Source organism: Scyliorhinus torazame, chromosome 18, assembly GCF_047496885.1.
Source record: "Scyliorhinus torazame isolate Kashiwa2021f chromosome 18, sScyTor2.1, whole genome shotgun sequence".
Taxonomy (NCBI): Eukaryota; Metazoa; Chordata; class Chondrichthyes; order Carcharhiniformes; family Scyliorhinidae; genus Scyliorhinus; species Scyliorhinus torazame.
This window is the reverse complement of record NC_092724.1, coordinates 16,738,935-16,763,970: the sequence shown is the minus strand read 5'-3', so window position 1 is coordinate 16,763,970 and position 25,036 is coordinate 16,738,935. Positions and strand designations below refer to the sequence as shown.

The 25,036-nt window shown below is 48.4% G+C and overlaps 1 protein-coding gene across 1 annotated transcript; it reads left to right on the top strand.

Moving 5' to 3' along the window:
- The first annotated feature begins 1,627 nt into the window (after positions 1-1,627).
- Positions 1,628-22,173, top strand: enc3 (ectodermal-neural cortex 3). Its single transcript, XM_072482242.1, has 3 exons — positions 1,628-2,031; positions 11,898-13,703; positions 18,147-22,173. The coding sequence occupies exon 2, from the start codon at positions 11,909-11,911 to the stop codon at positions 13,676-13,678; it is 1,770 nt and encodes a 589-aa protein (XP_072338343.1). The 5' UTR covers positions 1,628-2,031; positions 11,898-11,908; the 3' UTR covers positions 13,679-13,703; positions 18,147-22,173.
- Positions 22,174-25,036: the final 2,863 nt, after the last annotated feature.

Sequence of the window (25,036 nt, the reverse complement as noted above, 5' to 3'; positions counted from 1 at the left end):
CCCCCCCTCCCCCCACCCTTCTAAATTCTAACAAAATGGCCTCCTCCTGTGCTGTAAGGATTCTACTCACCCTGTGTATACCATATCTCTACCTCTCTTTTGCTCGGAGTCATACAGATTCAAACCATTAACTCTATTTTCTCTCTCCACAGGTGCTGCCAGACCTGCTGTGTTTTGCCAGCATTTTCTGTTATTGTTTAATACTCAGGGGACATGGGTTCAATTCCCACCAGGGCAGTTAATAAAATGTAATGAATTAATAATTCTGGAATTGAAAAAACAGTCTCAGGCATGAAACTATCATTGTTTTTTGCAAAAAACACTTTTAGGGAAATCTGCCATCCTTACCTGGTCTGGCCTACATGTGACTCCAGATCCACAGCCATGCGATTGACTCTAAACTGGCAGGGGATACAGAAGTCTGAGAACGCGCACGAACAGACTCAAAAACAGCTTCTTCCCCACTGACACCAGACTCCTAAATGACCCTCTTATGGACTGACCTGATTAACACTACACCCTGTATGCTTCACCCGATGCCGGTGCTATGTAGTTACATTGTATACCTTGTGTTGTCCTATTATGTATTTTCTTTTATTCCCTTTTCTTCTCATATACTTAATGATCTGTTGAGCTGCTCGCAGAAAAATACTTTTCACTGTACCTCGGTACACATGAAATAAAATGAAATGAAAATCGCTTATTGTCACATGTAGGCTTCAATGAAGTTACTGTGAAAAGCCCCTAGTCGCCACATTCCGGCACCTGTTCGGGGAGGCTGGTACGGGACAATATGACAATAAACAAATACAATCCAATCCAATCCAATCCTCTGAAATGGCCTAGAAAATCACGGACTGGGCAAGAAATTCTGGCGTTACCAGCAACAGCCACGTGTGCAGTTTAGGTGGGTTGACCATGATCAATGCGCGCGGTTTTGCGGGGGCAGGTCAGGGGACTGGGCCTAGCTGGGGTGCTCTTTCAGAGGGTCGGTGACGACCCGATGGGCTGAATGGCCTGTTTCTGCACTGCAGGAACTCTCATGATCTCATGAAAATCATTTACAAACAACAGATTCAACTTTCGTAAGAGAATTAGAGCACACGGGGGTGGGGGGAACTTAGGTCGGTGGAAAAAGACCTGGGGCAAGTAGAACGAATCAGGTGGCTCGTTCAGAGAACTGATGGGCTGAATGGCCGCCTTGCAGGCTGTGCGGTTCCGTCATCGACCAATTTTGCCTGCTAAAAGTGAAAAAAAAACAATTCCCTTTTCAGAGCAAAAACGCACACACACACACACACAAGCTGATAGGCTTTGTACCAGAATAATGGGGAATCCTAATGCAAACCTTCTGTTCAGCTGAATGAACAGCCAGTGAATCAAGAGCTCTTGCCAGCCTGGGACAGATCAACTTACAAGCCATTCTCCCCAAAGCCCTCCCTCTCCGAAACCTGATTTGAAGAGAGCTCGGAATTAATTCAGGGTTTTGTTTGTGTGTGCGAGAGAGAGGTCCTGCTTCCTAATTTGCTGGGAGTGGTGTCACTCAAACGTGAGGCTTGGCGTTTCGCACACCAATAAAATTGTGTATCTCATAAAGTTTGACAAGGGGAGATGAGAGTTGTTGCGAAGATAGTTGTGGGGAGGGGGGGGTGAAAGGGAGGGTGTTGCGGGTGAGTCTGGCTGCTTGGCTCCTGTACATTTCAGCCGTGTGAAATCAGCAGCTCTCTGGCGATGAGGTGGGTTTCCTCTGGGACTGAGAGCGAGTCCGGGTGCCTCCCAGTGGGTGGGGAATAAAGCTGAATACATTTGCCTCAGTGTTCTCACACTGGGACAAGTGCTGGCTTGCAAAGAAGGGATTGGGAGAGAGAGAGAGAGCGCCTGGTCAAAAGTTTGCAGGAAAGTTCCTTAAGTTTGGCTGTAGCCCTCCTCTACCCACTGCTCAAAGAAAAATACTTTCTTCCCATCGTCTCCGAGCTCTTTTTAAGAAAAAGGAAAAGAGGCTCAACGCTTTGTTTCTCCAGGGCCTGAGTGGTAAGTACCAGCAAGCGCCGAGGACCCAACTTGGAAAGTTACATTTAGATACAGAGCAGCCCTGAGAGAGCGAGCTGCAGTATTTAATGTGCGCTCTGTGTATGTTTCTGGGGGGGGTTGTTTTTTGCTTGATTTGAGTTATAGAGGGGGATAAGTCGGTTTGAAATCCAAGTGCGGTTTTTAAAAAGAAACTTTGGGCTATGTTTCTAAACCAAACCGTTCACACAGGTTGTTGCAAAGTGCGTGTGCAACTTTTAAACCTCTGAAGCTGTAACTCTCGCCCCCTCATTTACAACCATCACACTTAATGCTCCATGCCTGCCCGTTACTTTTAAAGGGAATGTAAGCATCCAATTAGGAGGAATCCCAGGATATTTTGCTTTAAACTGGCGCTTTAGCGATTGTGTTCCCTAATGATCCTTCTGCTCCTATCTTCTATGTATCTATGACCCACGAAAATACTGGAAGATTTGATGAGTAATGAATGGCCTTTTCTCTCTCTGACTCTGCATTAAGGGCCGGGTTTACTTGCGCTTTCCTTTGTGTCTGCGAGGTTGAGAGATAATTGAGGTGTTTTTTTTTGTTAAATGACACAAGGGATTTGATGGAGTCCATTCTGAGGAGCTGACTACTTCTGCCTGTTGGGTGGATAGAGAATAAAGGTGGTCTAATGTTAAATTTAACAAGAGCCAGGTCATTCCGAGGTTAAAACTGAAAGCAATTCTTCACACAAAGGGATGGGGGACAGTTAAAGGGGGTCAGATATTTCTCCACCCCGTCAAAAGGCTGTCGATGCAACATTCATTGAGAATGTTCCCATCTGAGCAAGTGGGTGAATGTGACAGGACGGTGTCTGAAGTGCCCTTTTTCTGAAAGTGTAGCCACCCCTTGTGGGCAGCCAGCTTGTGTACAGCAAGCTCCCACAAACTTCAAAGTGATAACTACCATATCATCTGTTTCGAATGTTGCTGAGATGTTGATCCGGACACCAGGAAGAGCTCCCCTGCTCCCCTTCAAAACCGGTGACAGGTGATGTGTTATATTCACCCTGCATTGCAGCTGAGGCCTTCGTTTAACATCATCTAAAAGGTGATACCTCAGCACTGCATACACACAGCGCTATGTGTTTGGGAGTGGGAGCTGAACCCCACAGACTGAGTGAATCGTGTCCACTGAGCCAAGGCTCCAAATAGAAATGTGACACAAAAATCAGCCACAATTAAATGAATGGGGTGATTGGGGGGGGGGGGGGGGGACAGCCACCTCCTGTTTCTGTCACTTTTTCTTTTGCCCAGTTGCTTCACTCTGTTCGTTGCCCTCTGCCTGTTCTCCACGTGGGCCGGGACCACTCTGGGATCTGCTGGCAATGTTAAGATGTGGTTGCTGCCTATGTGGGGAACACATGTCTTGCATCTACTGTACCAAATGTGGCTGCTTATCTTTGTCATGTATGTAGGCTTGTGTGGTCATTGGCAGACACAGCCCAAGTGCGCAGGGTGTTTGTTCCATGGAGTCTCCTGAAGAGGGAGTTTCATGTTGCCCCATCACTGCGCTGCCTGTAATATCAAAGCACACTAGGATGTGTTGGGTGGCATGGTAGAGTCATTACTGTGTGCATCTATAGTGTCCTCGCACCTCCTAAAGTGCAGCAATATCAATCAACGGGGAGATTTCCACATTCCAGAAGGGAGACACTAACGTGAAATCCTTAAATTAATGACCAGGAACTATTTGCATTTATAAAGTGCTGTTACAACCAATAATGACCATCTTTCAAAAAGTAAGTAGGAACCTGTTTGTGCTCAGCAATACCGGCCAAAGGATCTGTCCTGAGGGATTGGTTGAGGAATAGGACAGGTCGCAGTCATTTTGAAGACTGGGTTCAACTGGGCTTTATTTGCTTTCGTCTTCAAGGAATTAAAATTCGGGGGAGATGAGCAGCAGGCAATTGAATCGCTACCTTCGGTTTTATCACCCAGTCAAAAATGAATCCCTGGCAGAACTATGGGCAGCATGGTAGCACAGTATTTAGCACTGTTGCTTCACAACGCCAGGTACCCGGGTTGGATTCCCAGCTTGGGTCACTGTCTGTGCGGAGTCTGCATGTTCTCCCTGTGTCTGCGTGGGTTTCCTCCGAGTGCTCCGGTTTCCTCCCACAAGTCCTGAAAGACGTGCTTGTTGGGTGAATTGGACATTCTGAATTCTCCTTCTGTGTACCCGAACAGGCGCCGGAGTGTGGCGACTAGGGGATTTTCACAGTAACCTCATTGCAGTGTTAATGTAAGCCTACTTGTGACACTAATAAAGATTATATTAAACTCCCCTCAAGTATCTTGCTGAGAAATCCTCTTTATTTTTCTAATTTTATAATCATAGAATAGTTACATAAGGAGACTATTTAGCCTATTGTGTCCACATTTGCTCCTGACCATGCAGATTTTTAAAAAATCTGCAGATAATTGTCCAATTCTCTTTGAAAGTCAAGATTGAATCGGCCCCTCACACTCGCTGTGTTTTATATTTAAGAAAAACTTTTCCTCGCATCACCTCTGGTCCTTTTGCCATTCACCTTAAGCTGATGTCCTCTAGTTCTTGATCTTTCCCCAAATAGGAGCAGTTTGATGTTGTTGAATGTTGTATTGTTTTTGCTGGTATGAGATCAGCTGTTTCAGGTCAATATTTGCTGCTTCTTTCTTCTGAAGCGTCTGACTCAGTTCCCTCCCAAGTCTCCGTGGTTTCGCCATCCTGCACTTGAGACCGACATTGTCACCACAGCTGCTCAGGAAATTCAGCCAGTGGGAAAGAATTTACTGAAACTTTCTTGTTGCTTTGAGACAGTGATGTAAGGGCTGTAATTGTACATCAGCGCTAGTGTGTCACAGTCCGGCACACACCTGACTCTGTCAACTCTGCACGTCCACAGGTCCGGGGCTATTGCCTTGCATGGAGGGGGGTGGGGGGTGCAGTAGAGAGGGGAGTGGGGCGCAGTAGAGAGGGGAGTAGGGCAGTTTCTGGTCGCATTGGTGTTCTGTCGAAGAGAGATGTCGCTTCCTGACTCAGAATCAAATATGTTGCATTCCTTTTTCTAAACTTCTCTTTGTTTTAAGAACCTCCTCAGGACCCTACGGCCTTGACTTAAGCATTTGATTGTATCCTCATCTCTCCCCTTGTTGACCTGGTATTGATTTTAATTTTAATTACATTAAAATAGTAACAATTTTACTGGACTGGTACCCCGGAAGCTGGAATTAATTATCTAGAGACACAAATCCACCGCGGAGCTAAATTGGAATAATCTAAAATTAATAAAAGCTCCCCTCATTAATGGTGACCATGACTCTACTGGACTTTCTGGTTCACCAATGTCCTTTTTATTTCGGGAAGGAAATCTGCCAACCTTACCTGGTCTGGCCTACATGTGACTCCAGGCCCACAGCAATGCAGTTAACTCTTGACCTTTGAACCGGTCCAGCCACACAGTCAGTTATTTTAAAGGGGCAGCTCGGTTGCACAGTGGTTAGCACTGTTGCTTCACAGCGCCAGGGACCCAGGTTCGATTCCCGACTTGGGTCACTGCCTGCACGGAGTCTGCATGTTCTCCCCGTGTCTGCGTGGGTTTCCTCCGGGTGCTCCGGTTTCCTCCCACAGTCCAAAGATGTGCGGGTTAGGTGGATTGGCCATGATAAATTACTCCGTAGTGTCCAAAGTTTAGGTGGGGTTACTGGGGGATGGGGTGGAGGTGTGGGCATAAGTAGGGTGCTCTTTCAAGGACCGGTGAAGACTCGATGGGCCAAAAGGCCTCCTGTACTGTAAATTCTATGAAGGCAGCTCACGAGTGCATTTACAGACGGGCAGCACGTGTCATGTCGGCCTTGGTAGTGATGCCTACATCTGCAAATGAACACAGAGAATGGAAGCGGCTTTGGGCATTTTTAATGTGAAGGTGCTATACGAATGCATGTTATTGATGGTGATCTTGTCACCTTCCTGGTCTGTGCAGCTCAGTGTCTGGTTAAGAGACAAGTTAACCAAATGAGCTATTTCCAGTAAACCAAAGGAGCCATTTCCAGTAATGTGTGTGAATTCTACAGCTGAGCGCCGTAAGGAAATTCTTCCCCCGTGTTTGATTCATTGCCCCAGGAGCCCTCTGAATCCCCTTGTCCGTCTGTCTGACGAGCATCTCTCTCCAATGTGCAATTATCTATAATTTCAGTAGAATGCAGGAAATGAGTCTAAACCACCACTCACTGTTTCTCATTTCCATCGACTTCAATCCTACGCACATGAAAAGGCATCTTTTAAATCTTCAAAAGGATTATTACTTCCCCGCAAGGCCTTGGATAAAGGGATTCAACCACTTTGAAGACACACATTCTTTGCATGTTTCTTTCTCGAACAGTCTTCTCCTTGTTCCCATCCCCCACCCACCCACCCAGCCAGCGTCTTCCTGCTTGCCTTGTGCATTGTGGACGAGTTCAGTCTCTCGTTGCTGCCTTTGGTTATTTTGCTTTAATATGGTCAGCTCCCTTGTCGCCTCACTCCTGGAGACTCGAGCCCATAGTGTGGGCTGGCGATACAGCACAGCCCTGAAGATGCACAGCCACAACTACTTGCACTTTGCAAGATAGTCTTTTAAAGTAATCAAGCATCCCCCAAGTGTTTTCGAGCAACATTTTGCACTGGCCCACATAAGGTGATATTGGGAAAAGAGACTGAAAGCTTGGTCGGAAGTAGGGTTTCAAGGAATGTCTGAGTGGAGAGGTTTGGGAAGAAATGGCGGGGCTTGGGTAGGGGAAGGCACAGCCGCCAGTCGTGGAGCAAATTAGGGGTGTGTGCAAAGGGCCAAAATTAGAGGAGCACAGAGATCTGGGAAAGTTGTAGAGCAGATGGGAAGGAGGGTACAGAGGCCCGGAGGTGTTGTGATCAGAATGTGACATTGAACCAAGAAGGCCTTCGAGGGTCCATTTGGGTGAACATTAAAAAGGGGCCTCTTGTACTAATACCATGGGATGTTTTGCTATTTTAACGGGTTTATTTGGAATCACGAGTTTTAGGAGCGCAGCTCCTTCATCAGGTGAGTGAAGAGGTAACCTACCTCTTCACTCACCTGATGAAGGAGCAGCGCTCTGAAAGCTAGTGATTCGAAACAAACCTGTTGGACTTTAACCTGGTGTTGTCAGACTTCTTACTGTGCTCACCCCAGTCCAACGCCGGCATCTCCACATCATTGCTATTTTAAAAGAGCAATATAAAAACCAGGAGGGCGATTCTCCGATATTGAGGCCAAGTGCTCACGCCGTCGTGAACGCCATCGCGTTTCACGACGGTGCAAACAGGGCCTGGACACAACCTATTCTGGCGCATGCGCAGTTGGGCTGCGCCATCCTGCACATGCGTGGGGAACGTCTTGCGCACGCTAGCCCCTCACCAACATGGAGCCGGTGTTCTGGGGCCACACCCGGAAGGAGGTATGCCCGGGGGGAGGAAAGAGGCCGGCCCAACGATCAGTTGGCCCCGATCGCGGGCCAGACCCGATCGGAGCCCACCCGGGTGAAGGAGCCCCCCACCCCCCACACACACACATGCAGGCCGCCCCGCCCCCCACGTTCCCGCAGAGTTCCCGCCGGCAGTGACCAGGGGTGGACGGCGCCGGTGGGAACCCTTCGTGTCATAGCGGCCGCTCGGGCCATTCGGCCGGAGAATCGCCGCTCGCTGGTTCTCCGAGCGGCCCGGTGCGAATCGCGTGCCGCTGGTTTCCGGGAGGTGGAAGAATCGCGTGCAGGGGTCGGGGCGGCGTGGTGCGATTCGCGCGGTGCCCCGGCGATTCTCCCACCCGGCGTGGGGTGGGGGGGGGGGGGGGAGAATAGCGCCCAAGTTGTTTGTTTGAGGAGCAGGGGTATCCTTCAGTGAACAGTGACCAGCATTCCCTCAAAATGGCGTCAACAAAAATGGATTGACTAGCCATTAACATGGGATCTTGCAGCGTACCAATTCTCTGGCACGTTTGCCGATGTGTCAAGAGGGACTGTCTAGAGAAGTGCTTCGAGATACTCCTTCAGGATGTGATTTGTTCCAGCTCCCAGTGCGGATGCTAGATTTACCTGAGCAATCTATGCACTATGAGCAAGGGGGTGAAAAGGAATCGGCCAGGGCGTCATGTCCTAATTTGTTGTCCAGCAAACTCCTGTTGGGACTGCAGATCTCTGGAGAGATCCGGTTGATTTGGATCTGCTCTGCGACCCCTGCCCCGGATAGGAGAAAAGATTCCAAAATTGCCAGGAGCTGCACACGCTGAATTCAGCGGCTTTCACTGAGCACCAGGCGTGAAATCCACTTTGTCTGGATGTGGTTTCTCGTGGCCCATTACTGCTTGGCTGGAATGAACTCTGGTGACGAAGAGGAGACAATCTATTCCTTCCTCTTGGATTAGCTCTTGAGCGGCTAGAAATTTAATTCCATGTTCCCCCTGTTGACTGGGTGTGAGCTGTGATTACAGGGCTTTGTTGAAATGAGCACTGTCTTGCTTCACAGTCCTGCTCAACTGCTCCGTGAATTCTGCCTGGAATGTTGTTAAGTGTACGGTTTTGTGAGCCGTACCCACGCCATCAGCAATGTAACCTTTAATCTACCAGTTTGTTCTATCTGCTCTGTAGTCTAATGTGTGTACAGATACCATTCTCCAGCTCCTTCCCACACCCATGATTCATGACCTTTTCTCTTACGACCAACGTGGGTTTGTCTTGAACTGCGCTGTCCATCTAGTAACCCTGCAATTTTCAAATTCTTGCCCCTCCCTATATAACTCCCGACAAGAATTTGGCTCTTCCCCTAATTCTAACCTCTTGTGAATTCCCTTTTCTTAGGGGGCACAGCTTGGGGGTCAGGACTATTTTTTTGTTTTCCCCTGGAGGATCGAGAGTCTTTGGAATTCTTTCCCCGGGTCACTGAATATTTCCAAGGTGACTCCCTCGAGAATCTTAAGGGATGTAGGAAGCAAGGTGGAGGCCACAATCGAGACCAGCCATGATCTTATTGACTGATGGCGCAGGTCCGAGGGGCCGAATGGCCTACTCCTGATTCATATGTTCATTCACCTCGCTATTGGTGGCTGTGCTTTCAGTATCCGCAGCTTTAAAATCTCACCTCAGTGACAGTATTTGTATAGTTTGTGCTGGGAAATGGACAATTTTGCTACCTTTGGTTTCTATAACATGTTATATTAATGCATTTGCGATTCCAAATTCCCCATTGTCCCCATCCTCGCTCTGTTGAAACCAATATATCACAAACCTCTGGTCTAAATTCTTTATCGGGATTTTATGGGACTCCTCGTTTACTACAAAGGTGTATAATTAACTCGCTGCCATTTTGCCTTCTCTATGACCATAAGCTCCCTTGGTGGCTTTTTTTTTCTACTTTTAAAAAAAAAGTAAAAACTGGTAATCTGTTGGTCATGATCGATAATTTTCCAAATTCTCTTTTGAAAGCCACGATTGAATGTGCCTCCCAACACACTCTCAGACGGTGCACTCCAGGTTCTGGTCACTCTCTGTGTTTTTAAATGGGGCATTTTCCCTCCAGTCACTTTTGGTTCTTTGCCATTTACCTTCAATCTGGCTCTTCCGCCTCTTGATGGGAAACAGCCCCAGCTTTGTCAACCCATCCACGTAGCTGAATTTTCTAATCCCTGGAACCATCTCAGTGCTCGCTGTCAGGCCTTCACCTCCTTCTACAGTGTGCATGCTCCCGTTGAGGACAAACCAGTGTTTCATAAATTTGTTTCTTTGATTTTTGCACTCTCCCCTGTTTAAAAGCCAGGAACATTTTTTTTTTTTTCACCAATCTGTGCGCTGTGCTCCTGGGCCCACTTTGGAATTGTAGCTTTTTGCCCCTCTTTTTCCCTACCAAGTGAATCACTTGTAATTACCTCTGCGTTAAATCTCCATCTGCCAAGGTCACTGTCCATGTGGAGTTTGCACATTCTCCCCGTGTCTGCGTGCGTCTCACCCCCACAACCCAAAGATGTGCAGGTTAGGTGGATTGGCTGCGCTAAATTGCCCCTTCATTGGAAAAACAAATAATTGGGTATTCTAAATTTATAGAAAAAAAAACCTCCATCTGCGACATGTCCATATGAATGAAATTCTGTGGCGTGGTCATTGAGGACCCTGTGGAAACATAGAAATTTACAAAACAGTAGGAGACCATCCGACCCATCCTGCTGCTAGCAGAATGTCCAATGTAATCCCACTTTCCAGCACTAGGTTCTGACTCTTCCCAAGTGCCCATCCAAGTAAATTGACCTCCACGAGAGTGTAGCTCAAATGCACTTATGTCAAATTGATTATGCTTCCACTATCCAACCAATCACCCCAGTCCTGTTGCCCTTGCCGTCTGTGCCTATGTGCGATGAGGACCCACACTGCGACTTTAAAAAAAAAATTTGGAGTACCCAATTATTTTTTCCAATTCAGGGGCAATTTAGTATGGCCAGTCCACCTACTCTGCACATTTTTGGGTTGTGGGGGCGAAACCCACGCAGACACTGGGAGAATGTGCAAATTCCACCCGGACAGTGACCCAGAGCCGGGATCGAACCTGGGACCTCAGCGTCGTGAGGCAGCTGTGCTAACCACTAGGCCACCGTGCTGCCCCCACAACGCGACGTTTTACTCTTGAAGCAACCAAGTCGCTCGGTATCGGATCTCCACGTTCAGTCGCTCAAGACGAGGTGTATCGGCACCACCTTGGGCAACTACGGATGAGCAATCAATGGCAAACCTTAAAAATGAATATCAATGAATTTGCATGCCAGGGGCACTTAAATCTGACCCCCAGCCCCTAGAGAAAATAAAATATTAATAACTGAAATGTAGATCTCGCCCTGAACCGAATGAAATATTCATGCTTGACTATCGTGCCCCTCTCTCAGTTGCCTAGTTTTAAGACTGGAAAAAGCCAACACTCTCTCGTAAATAATGATCAGGATATTACAAGCACATGAATCGGGTCCTCTATAATCTGTGTTTATGTTGCACAAGACCCGGCAGCGTGAAATTCACTTGCTGAAAATTTGGCCTTTACTGTCCCTGAACTTCTCTTATCCCAGGCAGTGTGCCTTTTTAAAGCTAATGACTTATCCCTTCCTAATTTTTAATGGGGTGTTTTAAATAGGACATGAGCTATAATTGCCAATTGCTCTTGAGAAGACAATGGTGAGCTGCTGCCTTGAACCGCTGCAGTCCGTGTGGTGTAGGTGTACCCACCATGCTGTTGGGGAGGGAGCTCCAGGATTTTGAACCAGAGACAGTGAAGGGATGGGGTTGTAGTTCTAAGTCAGGGAGGGGAGTGGCTTGGAGGGGAACTTGCAGGTGGTGCTGTCCCCATGTGTCTGCTGCTCGTGTCCTTCTAGATGGTAGCAGTTGCTGGTTTGGAAGGTGCTATCAATGGAGCCTCAGTAGGTTCCTGCAGTGCCTCTTGTAGATGGTACTCGCTGTGCATCGGTGGTGAAGAGATTGAGGTAGTGGATGGGCTGCCAATCAAGTGTCCTGGATAGTGTCCAGCTTCTTGAGTGTTGTTGGAGTTGAACTCATCCAGGCAAGTGGAGAGTGTTCCATCACACTCCTGTCTTGTGCCTTGCAGGTGGGCAGTCGGGAGGTGAGTTACTCACTGCCGGGTTCCTAGCCTTTCACCTGCTCTGGTAGCAACATATTTATATGGTGAGTTCAGTTTATGGTCAATGATAACCCCCAGGGTGTTAATGATGGGGGATTGTGATGATAATGTCGTTGAATGTTAGATTTTCTTTGGTTAATTGTTCTCCATTGTGTACATATTGGTCAATGTCCATAATTATGTTTCAACAGCTCTTCCCAAGATGTCCGTCACCGTTCATGAAAATCGGAAATCTCGCTCCAGCTCTGGATCAATGAATATCCAGTTGTTCCACAAGCCGTCACATGCCGAGAGTCTGCTGACCCACCTTAATCTCCTCCGCAAACGGCATCTCTTCACGGATGTGACCCTCCACGCGGGGAACCGATCTTTCCCCTGCCATCGCGCTGTGTTGGCCTCCTGCAGCCGTTACTTCGAGGCCATGTTTGGTGGCGGGATGAAGGAGAGCCGGGACAGTGAAGTGAACTTCCACAACTCTCTGCACCCTGAGGTCCTGGAACTGCTCCTTGACTATGCGTACTCCTCCCGTGTACTCATCAATGAGGAAAACGCGGAGTCTCTCTTGGAGGCCAGCGACATGCTGCAGTTCCACGATATCCGAGATGCATCTGCAGAATTCCTGGAGAAAAATCTGCATCCCCTGAACTGCCTTGGGATGATGCTCCTCTCCGATGCCCACCAGTGCGAACAGCTCTATGACCTCTCTTGGCAGACTTGCCTGGCCTACTTTGCGGTGCTGTACAGGACCGAGGACTTCCTGAACCTGCCAAAAGACAAGCTGGTCGAGCTGATCTTGAGTGAAGAGCTGGAGGTCGAGGATGAGAGTCTAGTCTACGAGGCCGTCATGGGCTGGGTGAAGCACGACCTGCAGAGGCGGCGCGATGACCTGCCCGACTTGCTGCGGTGCGTGCGGTTAGCGCTGTTGCCGGAGTCGTACTTGTACAAAAGTGTGCTGGGGGAGGAGCTGGTGGCCAACCACAAGACGGGCAAAGGCGTGGTCGAAGAGGCCATTTGCTGCAAAATGAGGATCCTGCAGAATGACGGTGTGGTGACGCTCCTGTGTGCCCGGCCTCGCAAGGTCAACCATGACGTCCTGCTGCTGGGCGGCCAGACTTTCATGTGCGATAAGGTCTACGCGATCGACCAGAAAACCAAGACCGTGATCCCCAAGACTGACATCCCCAGCCCGCGCAAGGAATGCAGCGCTTGTGCGATTGGGTGCAAGGTGTATGTTACTGGTGGCAGAGGGTCAGAAAATGGAGTCTCCAAAGATGTCTGGGTGTATGACACTCTCCATGACGAGTGGACGAAGGCTGCCCCAATGCTGCTGGCACGATACGGGCACGGATCAGCAGAGCTTGACCAGTGCTTGTACGCCATTGGCGGGCACACGGCCGTGAGCGTGTCCTTCCCAGCGTCTCCCTCTGTGTCCCTGAAGCAAGTCGAACAGTACGACCCCCAGTTGAACAAATGGACCCTCGTCGCCCCGCTCCGTGAAGGGGTCAGCAATGCCGCGGTGGTTGGAGCCAAACTGAAGCTCTTCGTCTTTGGGGGCACCAGTGTCAATCGGGAGAAGCTGCCCAAAGTCCAGTGCTTTGACCCCGGGGAGAATCGGTGGATGGTCCCTGCAAACTGCCCACAACCATGGCGATACACCTCCGCATCGGTAGTCGGTGACCACATCATCGTCATTGGAGGGGACACGGAATTCTCGGCCAGCTCCGCTTACCGCTTCAACAGTGAGACGTACCAGTGGTCAAAGTTTGGCGACATGACAGCAAGAAGGGTCAGCTGCCATTCAGTGGCATCCGGTAACAGGCTCTATGTGGTTGGAGGATACTTTGGTGCCCAACGGTGTAAGACTTTGGACTGTTACGATTCATCGACGGGCACGTGGAGTAACATCACCACAGTCCCCTATTCGCTCATCCCAACTGCCTTTGTCAGTACATGGAAATACCTCTCCGTCTAGATGCTCAGAAGCCTTGAAATCTGAGGTAAATATTTGTTTAAAAAAGTCTTCCTTTTTGTGTTTGTGTGATTGAAAAATAACTTTCCTCCATTGGAAAGTGTTGACACAATGCTTGCCTTTCCAAATCCGGTGCGTGTGTGTGTCTCTCTCTCCCTCTCTCTTTCTCTTTCGTCACACCCCCCCCCCCATCCAAGATCTTATGGAGCCAGTTAGACGATGGCAATGGCCGAGGCTCTTCCTAATGGATGACCTTCTCGACCTGTACTTGACTCCTAGCCCTCCTGAAATGCGGCTGGTGCCACATGTGTTAACTACCCACGGGACCACCCTCGTAACAGTCGCTTCTGTGTGGGCTAGACCACTCCATAGAAAGAATGACGGCCTCTGCAAAGATCAATCCTGACTCATTGTTAAATGGCAAAAACCCCTTTGAGCAGCAGTCGCTGGATAATAACGAGCGGAAGCTGCTGCTTTTGATTTTGGATTTTTCTCCATTCGTGTTGCGGGGGGAAAGTTGATATTTTTGGGTATTGGGGTAGTCTTTTTTTAAAAATATATAGTGGTCATTAAGAGTCCATATCTGAGTGGGCAGTAGGTCAGACTGCATAACGATGATCAGTTCTCTTCCCTGGAGCACGTTAATGAACCATGTTATTTTTTTCTTAAATAGCAGTTTCCTTGGCCACTATTCTGCATTATCAGGCTGAACCTGTGGCCTTGGGTGTTGCTCAGCCAGTAACCACCTCAGCAAGGCTCTGGAAGTGCCTGGAAACGGAACACTTCTGGGTGAGGTTGTAGCATAGGTTACATGTGGACACTTCCTATTGTCCTCCCTAATGTGACTGTAAAGTGATCTGATAGTGTGCATCATCGAATCATCATTCCCAGACAAATGGGCGACATTAGGTGAACGTTCCCTAACTCCTGGTTGTGTCTCGGCTGTGGGAGGTCCCTGCAATCCCAGGTTCAGTGAGGGTTTGCTGTCCTGTGATATCACTCTCACTGTGTATTTGCCTTGTCTCCTCCTGGATAAGAGAGACTGGGAGGGTCAGGAATCTGATAGGAGCTGATAAATCGCCACGACAGAGACACTGGAACTGATAACTGTATCTTAAAAGCTGCTCAGACGGCTGGGCTTTGAACAGATTGTGTAATCTTTCGTCCTCTGCAGCTCTGGGTGGGTCTGAATTCAACAGCGGTTTTGTTTCAACCCATTCCTCCTCGAGTCACTTTTGTCTGAAGCTGGCGTTACTGTTTGTCTAGATAGTACATTTCGGAAGCCTGATTTGATCCTGTCCATGTCCACATCCTCTTGTCCACTAGAGTAAAATTTTTGTTTTGGGGTTGCCACAGGCATTGGAGACCGATTGTAACATTCAGTGCTCCCATCTGAGATCTAAATTCAGACAGAGTTGGGGGTGCATCACTTGTGTATAAACTGTCCTGGGTGAGGCAAGAATGAAAATTAGTCACTTTAACTTTGGTCATAATAATAATCTTTTATTATCACAAGTATGAAGTTACTGTAAAAAGCCTCTAGTCACCGCATTCCGGCTGGTACGGGTATTGAACCCGCGCTGCTGACCTTGTTCTGCATCACAAACCAGCTGTCTAGACCGCTGAGCTAAACCATATAGGGATTGAAATAGACAATCTGATGGAGCGAATGGCCACCACCTTCTCTGCTTTAATGACTTGACTCCAACCTGGTGCATTGCAGGGGGTCCCATCTGAAAGGAGGTATGGTCTTCAGGGGAGCCCCCATCTCTACAGGAGTCTAGGCTGGCTTTGCATTTGGTCATAGAGTCATAGAATTTACAGTGCAGAAGGAGGCCATTCAGCCCATCGAGTCTGCACCGGCTCTTGGAAAGTGAGGTAAACAAATGATTTAAGCTGGGTTTTGCCCCACCTTTTTACGCTTTTTTTTTTGTGGTACACTGCCACCTCTTTGTGTGTGTGGGGAATTTCAACCCCACACATTCGGATGCTTTGACTTAACCCCCTTTTTGTAGGGAGCTTTGCAGTGGGAGTAGGCCCGTGAGGCAGATCACTCGCAGTGGATGGTGAGAGCTGGATTCAGACACGGTTGGTGATCAGATTGCAAACCGCGTCGAGCCCATCTACTGGCTGTTCTCCAGCTTGGTCAGCTCAACCCTGTCGATTTTTTTTAAAAAATAAGGGGTATTATTCTGGTCAGCGACGTGGAAACCAGAAGCCCTCTAGCCTAGTCCCCCGCATTTAGGCAGGGCCCGGGAGAGTGACGAGGGAGGCTCCGGAAAACGCACTTCAACTGAATGCTGGGAAAGGCAGGAGCTGCAGGATTCTACTGTCAGCACATCGTTAGGGGTCAAAGATCAGGGGAGCGGTGTCCAATTACAAGCATAAACAGCTGTTAATAGCACCGACAGCGAGGCCCTGGAAGCAATTGAGCAGACACAGGGCAGGGAATGAAAACATGAAAATGCTGGAAATATACTTGCCAGGGTGTGTATATATATATAGAGAGACTGAATTAATCCTTCAGGCTGATGTGGGGCTGGTAGGTCAGAGCGACAAATGGGATGTGGGTGAAAAGTGAAGTGGACAAATAAAGGGTGGGGAAGGAGGGAAAGACTGGGCGTGAGAGTCGCAGCCGATGAGCAGAATCTGCTGTCTGCAGGTACGGTGACCAGAGGAGGTTATAATCTGAAATTTGAGGTTATTTAATGTTCCGTCTGGAAGTGTGGAGTTAAAACTTGAGTAGTGTCAAGTGAGGCGGCTGTGAAGTGCTTCGCTAGGTGCTGCAAAGTGCACTTTGTAGTTGCAGCCGTGACACATTTATTGACGGTTGGTGACCTCTCGGCGGTTGGTGACCTCTCAAACCAATGAGGCGCACACGGAGTGAAGCCAGCCTGTAGCCATGACGATGGGCTCTTCACAACAGCTCTATCTCGCGCTGCAGTCCAGGACATGAGGTGATTTAATTCTGCCTGTCGTTTTCACCCAAGGGGGGGGGGGGGGGGTGTGGACAGCTGGTCTGAAGTTGTTGGAAAAAAATCCCAGCTGCTTCACTCATGCCCTTTTTTGTTTTAAGATGGGAAAACCTGTCAGGGCCTCCTATGAATTCAGTTTGACACCCAGCGTGGGTGACCATTTAAACTGCCCTTTGCAGTGATTGTTGTACCGGAATCAGAACCCACCCCTCCAAACGCTCTTCTAATTCACCCAAAATCAAATTGTCCAATGATTTGTCTGTTCACCCTTCCCATTTTGCTGTGTCAATTGGTGTTGCTTAATTTAGTTATTCTCTGATGAGTACTGGGGGCGTGCTGCACTTTTTGGAGGTTTTCATAGAATTTACAGTGCAGAAGGAGGCCATTCGGCCCATCGAGTCTGCACCGGCTCTTGGAACGAGCACCCCACCCACGGTCGACACCTCCGCCCTATCCCCATAACCCAGTAGCCCCACCCATCACTAAGGGCAATTGTGGACACTAAGAGCAATTTATCATGACCAATCCACCTAACCTGCGCATCTTTGGACTGTGGGAGGAAACCGGAGCACCCGGAGGAAACCCACGCACACATGGGGAGGATGTGCAGACTCCGCACAGACAGTGACCCAAGCCGGAATCGAACCTGGGACCCTGGAGCTGTGAAGCAATTGTGCTATTCACAATGCTACCGTGCTATGTTTCAGATGAGACATTAAACAAACGTGTGTGTGCGTGTGTGTGCGTGTGTGTGCGTGTGTGTGCGTGTGTGTGCGCGTGTGCGCGTGCGCCCGCCCGCCCGCCCATGTGGCACTGTTGTGACGAGGAGTAGGGGAGTTCTCCCCCCTACAGTCCTTTACTATCTCCCTCCCAAAGATTCTAATGACCCAATCAGAAATCCAAGGGCAAGGTTTTGGCCTCCACTTGTGTCCTTTTGGATAACTGGGGAGGGATTCTCCTTTCGAGCACCTCTCCCACAGGGATGTAAACACCAACGCTAATTAATCTATCCTCTAATTTTCTGTTTAGCCCCAGACATACACTGTGCCATTAAATAATGCGACTGTATGGAGTCCAAGGACGTACCAGTGATGATTGGACAAATCAATCCTAGTATTTGAATTATTTCATGGCCTACGGGCATCACTGACAAGGCCGGCATTTTTTGCCCATCCCTAATAGCCCTCAGTCTGAGTGGCTGGCTTGGACATTTCGGAGGCCAGTAGATTCAACCACATTGCCCTGTAGATGAGGACAGCTGATTTCCTTCCCTGAAGGACATTATTGAACCATAAGGGGTTTTAATGACAATCGGTGATAGTTTCACAGTGCCATTACAGATGCCCGATTAAGACTATGCAATATTCAATAAAGGGAAAATGTTCAAAGGGTGTGAGCGATGTGCAGGATAATGAGGTGTGAATGGGTAGCTCTTCTCTAACTTCCTATCTGATAAATATTAATAAACATTTATTATTATTTTTTTAAACCTACAGGTGAAGGATTGCTTGCCAAGGTTGAAAGATGGAGAAGATTGTGAAGAGCTTCAGGTGGTACTGCCATGTTCACCAGTCTGTGTCCTGACACTGGAAGCTATTGCGCTAGAGAGGTTCGGGCAAGGCACTCCAGATGAGGATTGGCACACGAGGCCAGCGCTGTTGCTGAATTTCCATTGAAGCACACCATATTTTTTTTTTTGGTAGTGCTGCTGTTTATGACAAACCGAGCCCTCGAGGGGTTTTGGACTTTTACCTCTGTTTCCTCATTTTGCCTGTTCCAAAAAGACCGTCATTTTTGTAACTGGTTAAGGAATTTGAGTTTCAGCGGCTGATGATGTGTTCGATGTACCAGTGTTGGATTCACTGCAGAATCTCCCAAACCTGTGGCCACCAGGAAGGACAAGGGCAGCAGATTGTAGGAGGTGTCATCAACTCCGAGTCACACACCCCTCCCATCCTGACTCGGGAATATATCGTTCATCGCTTCATGGTGGCTGGATCACAATTCTGGAGCGTTCTCCCAGACTGCTTTGAGAGCCCATCACTGTGTCAGTTCAAGGTGGGGGTGCACCACTCTCCTCACTGAAAATGGATAATAAACGTCAGCCAGCGATGCCCACGTCCCAAGAATTTATGTTTTTTGAAAACTTGTTACTAACTCTTGACAGGACCTCCGAACTGGGTGCTTCCTATACTCGTCTCCATCTCCCTACAATCTACACTTTGTTTTTTTAAAAAACCAAACTTGAGGGTTATCCAGTTGAACACTAACTCTTGCCTCAATCCTACAGATGTTGTCCTATGCTTACGCGCTTTGATCCAGCCACCATTCTACAGATTGAGAAGTGCCGGTGAAGGCAGAACTGGCTGGATTCCGTTTTGTTCATTGTGATTCTGTTGACCCAGATTGGGGAAATTAAACCCTCCCCATCTCGCCGTAAACCATGTAAATTTGCAACATGTTGTTGTATTGTTGCCTCATGATTTTGCAGTAGGGTGGTATGTTTTTTTTTGTACTTTATTTTTATGTTAGGTCAAGTCTTCTAAAGGGAATTGAATTATCCAATGAAACGCCCAGTTTCTTTCTGTCTTGGCAGGAACATGCCTGCCGTCTAGTTTGTGTTCTGTGATCAGCAAAGTGGCTTTTCTCTTGTCACCAAATTTGTTTTTTTAAAAAGAAAAGGCCTCCTGGTTTTGATTGAGAATTAACCAATTTATGGAAAAGCGCCCCGGCCTGCTCTGATGGAGAAAGCACCAGTGGCGGGAATTTTCTCACAGGACTTCTCCCGCTCCCCCCAGCGTAACCTTGGAAACCATCTTTTCTGGGGTAATCGGGGTTTTCCAGTGAAGTTGCACAGAAACCCGCCCCCCCCCCAGGAAATCTGCCCTGTTAATTTTTTTTTTTAAACAATGGCTCATGGGTAAGTGTGACACATTCCTGGGCTGGTCTCACTGACTTCGCCTTTAGGGATGCCAGAATTCCTGGGTTCTTTTTTTAAACTAGGACGTGCATGGGTGTCACGAAAGGACAAGGTCCAGCTTGGTTGGTTGTAATTACCGCTGCAGTGGGCAGTTGATTATCTACACTCCAGCTGAGCAAAAATCTCTTGAACTGACTTCCCCAGTGAACTGCATGTACCCTGTCCCAAAATCAGAGAGCTAAATTCGATGGAGGGTATACTTAAAAAGATGATCGCGTGCATTGACTCAGCAAGGATGGCAGTGTGTCCCGTAGGGATTGGGATCAGATCCTCTTGTTGGAGTTCCTAAGCATTCCCTGCATACACTGACCATTTGCTATTCGTGAAAGAGATTACACTTCTGACAAAAGTTCTACAACTGCAATGTTCACACGTCTCTATCTACAGTCAGTCTTTCTGGTGTTTTGTGTCCTCTTCATTCTGGCCTTTTGCCCGTCCCTGATTTTCATTGCTCCACTATTGATGGCTGTGCCTTCGGCTGCCACAGCTCTAAGCTCTGGAATTGTCAGCGCTCTCCCTCTCGCGCGCGCTCTTCCTAAGACGCGCTCTTTGTAACACCGACCTCTCCCTAATTACCCTTGAGAAGGGCATATCCCCATATATGGCTCATGGAGCACTTTGGGACATGTTACGACATCAAATGCGAGTTGCTATTACTTCCCGTTGGAAGACATTTTTGTCATGGTCTTATACCTGCGTTCCTCCCTGGCTCCACCCATCTCCACGCTGGGTAGCGGCGCCCATGTTGTGCACTTTCTTTGGCCCTCCGCATGTCCTGCAATAAAATAGATTTGGGTGTTGAGCGCTGGCAGAAGTGAGTTTGCTCATTTTTCCATTCTGCCCTCAAACAAAAAATGGCAGAATGTTTTTATTTATTCATCAGATATGCGCATCGCTGGCTGGGTCAGCATTTTTTGCCAATCCCTAATTGCCCTCCCAAGTGGCTTGCAGAGCCATTTCAGAGGGCAGTTAGAGTCCACCACATTGCTGTGGCTCTGGAGTCGCACATAGACCAGACCAGGTAAGGACGGAAGATTTCCTTCCCAAAGCGCACTAGGAAACCAGATGGGCTTTTACAACCATAGTCCCCATAGTCATCATTACATTTTTAATTCCAGGACCCCAGACCATTGCCCCAGTCTCTGGATTACTAGTGTAGTATATCACTGTCTCCTCAGGGAGACTTCTTATCACATTCTGCCACGTCTTACTGGTTAGGGTGCGAGAAGGTCTGTGGTTAAAATCCCGTGCCTTTTAAAATTTGGTGTTTCCTGTTGCCACAGTCTGGCCAGTCTGCGATTGGGTTCTGTCTGCGCAAATGTCACTCTGCTGCCCCCAAAACATGGGTTTTGTCAGCGGGGAATGTATGCTGGTCTTAACGTCTTGTATTCTTATATCTTAATAACTACAAATGGATGGCACAATGGGTGACAAATAGTAGCTAACCATTCCTCCCACCCCACCTCCTGTTTTAATTACATTGAGTAATTGTCAAAAAGCCATCATTAACCATTCACATGGAGGCAAGAAAAATATTGCTGATGTTACAACTTTGGAGGTGTTCAGCTGCCTGAGTGTCTCCAGAGACTTTCTGTTTAGTTTGCTGCTTTAAATGATCAACTTCTGCATAAAGTAAAGCCAACGATATCAGGCCTATGAAATCCTGTTCTGCTGCCAGTCTGATGGTGCGTGTGTGTGCTTGTGCGTGGAAACAGTAGCAGCAAGCATGGCCTTCCGCGTTAACCGCTTGTGGGTATTGTGGGCACCGAGCGCCAGCCCACAATGCTAATGGCCAACTCCTGCGCTACCCATTGTTGCAAACTCCTGCCTATGATGTGGAGATTCACCAGAGGAAGGAGCAGCCCTCCGAAAGCTAGTGTTTGAACCAAACCTGTTGGACTTTAACCTGGTGTTGTAAGACTTCTTACTGTCCTGCCTATGGACCGAGTAGAGTCTATCAATGAAGAAGTTGGATGGGCACAATGAGGATAATGAACTTGCAGGGCTCCGGGGATAGAACGGGGGTAGTGGGACTGACTGGATTGCTGCACATGAGCCAGCGTGGACTCTGGATTGAACAGCCTCCCAAATCATTAGGCCTTGAGCTCCTGCAGCCATTGCAACCAGTGCCAGAATGTTTGAACTCTTGATGCAGGAGGAGGATTTGTTATTATTTTTTTTGGTTGTAATCGAAAGACTATCCGCGCCTCTTGTTAGGTCAAAAATATTCTATTGGGTGAAGGAAGCAATGAGATGTCTTTACTGTAAATTATATTGCGACTTGACTCTGGGTAGGTTGTTTGTATCACAATGGTAGGAAGTCAAGTATTTTCTGCTCTCTCCTTTCCCCCCCCCCCCCCCCCCCATTTGATCTGCACAGTTGAAAGTCTATCTTGTTTTTTCTGACTATATTTCTATGCCCTGTAACTTGTGAATGTTTGTTTGATTTTAATTTATAATGTCCTGTCACTTTAATTATCTTGATTTGTTTGCTCAGCCTGGTGCTGTGTTGAAGATTTCAATAAATAGTCACTAAAATAAAAGTTTGGTTCCTCATTTGATCTTTGCCAACGCCCTCGTTTTCTGTGAAGCTTCACGAAGGAATAGTATTCAATTTAGATTAGCTTGCTGAACACCACTGGCAGCTCTCACTACAGAATCTATCCCCATGAGGACGAGTGACTTGGGCACATTTTCACACTCTGGAAATCTAGGTGGCATGGCAGCACAGCACAATGGTTAGCACTGTTGCTTCACAAGGTGAGAAAGCAGCTAAACATGCTGCTGGAATCCTGGGCTTCATTCATGGAGCAGCACCAAGGAGGTTATGATGCACACTAGCACGGTGGTTAGCACTGTTGCTTCACAGAGCCAGGGACCCAGGTTTGATCCTGGCCTCGGGTCACTGTCTGTGCAGAGTCTGCACATTCTCCTCATGTCTGCGTGGGTTTCCTCTGGGTGCTCCGGTTTCCTCCCACAAGTCCCGAAAGACGTACTTGTTAGGTGAATTGGACATTCTAAATTCTCCCTCGGTGTACCTGAACATGCGTCAAGAGTGTGGCGACTAGGGGATTTTCACAGTAACTTCATTGCAGTGTTAATGTAAGCCGACTTGTGACACTAATAAAGATTATTATAATGAACAGGATTTGGCTGCTGTGAACAAAAGTCTCTTGTCCTTCCTATTCTGGACTCTTACCCAACAACAAAGTCCTTAAGTGAGTATCCTATTGACTCCTAAACTGAAAGGTTATACCAATCACAAGCTGGGGCTCATTTCCCTTGAAAAGAGGTGACCTGCAAGAAGCCTTGAAGATTAGGACAGGGTTTGATGGGCTAGGTGTAGAGAAGATCTTTCTACTTGCAGGCAAAGACCAGGACGGGGGTCTGCAAATATAATCACTAGTGAAATAGTTGTGTCTAAGGGGAAGTTAGAATTCATAGAATTTACAGTGCAGAAGGAGGCCATTCAGCCCATCAAGTCTGCACCAGCTCTTGGAAAGAGCACCCTACCCAAGCCCACATCCCCACAACCCAGTAACCCCACCCAACACTAAGGGCAATTTAGCATAGCCAATCCACCTAACCTGCACATCTTTGGACTGTGGGAGGAAACCGGAGCACCCGGAGGAAACCCACGCACACACTGGGAGAACGTGCAGACTCCACACAGACAGTGACCCAGCCGGGAATCGAACCAGGGATCCTGGAGCTGTAAAGCAATTGTGCTAATCACTATGCTCCCATGCTGCCCACTTAGATAAGCATCTCAAACTATGGGAAAGGTGGTGGCCTAGTGATTGTCATTGGACTAGTAATCCCGAGGCTAATGCTCTGGAGCAAAGGGTTCAAATCCTACCATAGCAGCTGGTGACATTAAGTTCAGTTAACATCTGGCATTATAAAGCGAGTCTTGGTAACGGTGACCATCATCATTGGTTATTGTAAAAATACCCAATCTGGTTCACTCATGTCCTTGAGGGAAGGAAATCTGCTGGTCTTACCTGATCTGGCTTGCATGTGACTCCAGACTCCACATCTACAGCAATGTGATTGACTCTTCAATGCCCTCGGGAATGGCCCAGCAAACCACTCTGGTCAAGGGCAACTGTGGATGGGCAACAAATGCTGGCCCAGCCAGTGATATCCACATCCTGTGAAGGAATAAACAAAAATTGATGTGATGGGAGGCTGATGTGGAGCATCTAGCTGACTTGAAGAACTTTGTTTGGATCAATCCAAACATTGGCCGGGATTCTCCCCTACCCGGCGGGGCGGGGGAATCCGGCGTAATGGAGTGGCGGGAACCACTCCGGCGTCGGGCCGCCCCAAAGGTGTGGAGAATTCCGCACCTTTAGGGGCCAAGCCCTTACCTTGAGGGGCTAGGCACGTGCCGGAGTGATTTCCCCCCCCCCCGCCGGCTGGCGGGAAAGGCCTTTGGCGCCACGCCAGCCGGCACCGAAAGGACTTCGCCGGGGCGACGCATGCGCGGGAGCATCAGCGGCCGCTCACGGCATCCCCGCGCATGCGCAGGGGAGGGGGTCTCTTCCGCCTCCGCCATAGTGGAGACCATGGCGAAGGCGGCAGGAAAAGAGTGCCCCCACGGCACAGGCCCGCCCGCCAATCGGTGGGCCCCAATCGCAGGCCAGGCCACCGTGGGGGCACCCCCCGGGGCCAGATCGCCCCACGCCCCCCCCCCCCCCCAGGACCCCGGAGCCCGCCCGCGCCATCTGCCCCCACCGGTAAGGTAGGTGGTTCAATCCACGCCGGCTGGCGAGGGTTGACAGCGACGGGACTTCAGCCCATCGCCAAAAGAAATGTGGACATTACCCAGGCAAAGTAAATTGACGGGACGGGCACAGGAAGTTTATACTTCCCGGTAAGAGCGGGTGTCTAAAAGTTATGACAAGGTAAAAAAGACTATTCTGGGCTCTTATGAATTGGTTCCTGAAGCATATTGGCAAAGGTTTCGGAATTCAAAGAGACAGCCGGGACAGACATATACCCAATTCGAAAGGGTTAAGTAGAACAATTTTGATAGATTGGTACGAGCATTGGGAATTGCAATTACCTATGAGGCTCTAAGAGAGGTCATTCTCTTAGAGGAAATAAGAATTCCCTACCTTCTATAATAAGAACCCATGTTGAAGACCAGAGGGTAAGGACTGCTAGACAGGCAGTAATTATGGCTGACGATTATGAGCTAATCCATAAATGTAAACTTTGTTCCATCGCCCCCATAATTTTGATAAGGATAGGAATTGGGAGAGTAAAAGGATGCCAAGGTAAAGAATGGATACTGGGAATGCCTCAAGATCTCCTCCACAGACCAGGAAGGTACTGAGGGAGAAGTTGAGATCGAAAACCTTGGTGTTACCATTGTAATAAAGTGGGACACGCTCGTTC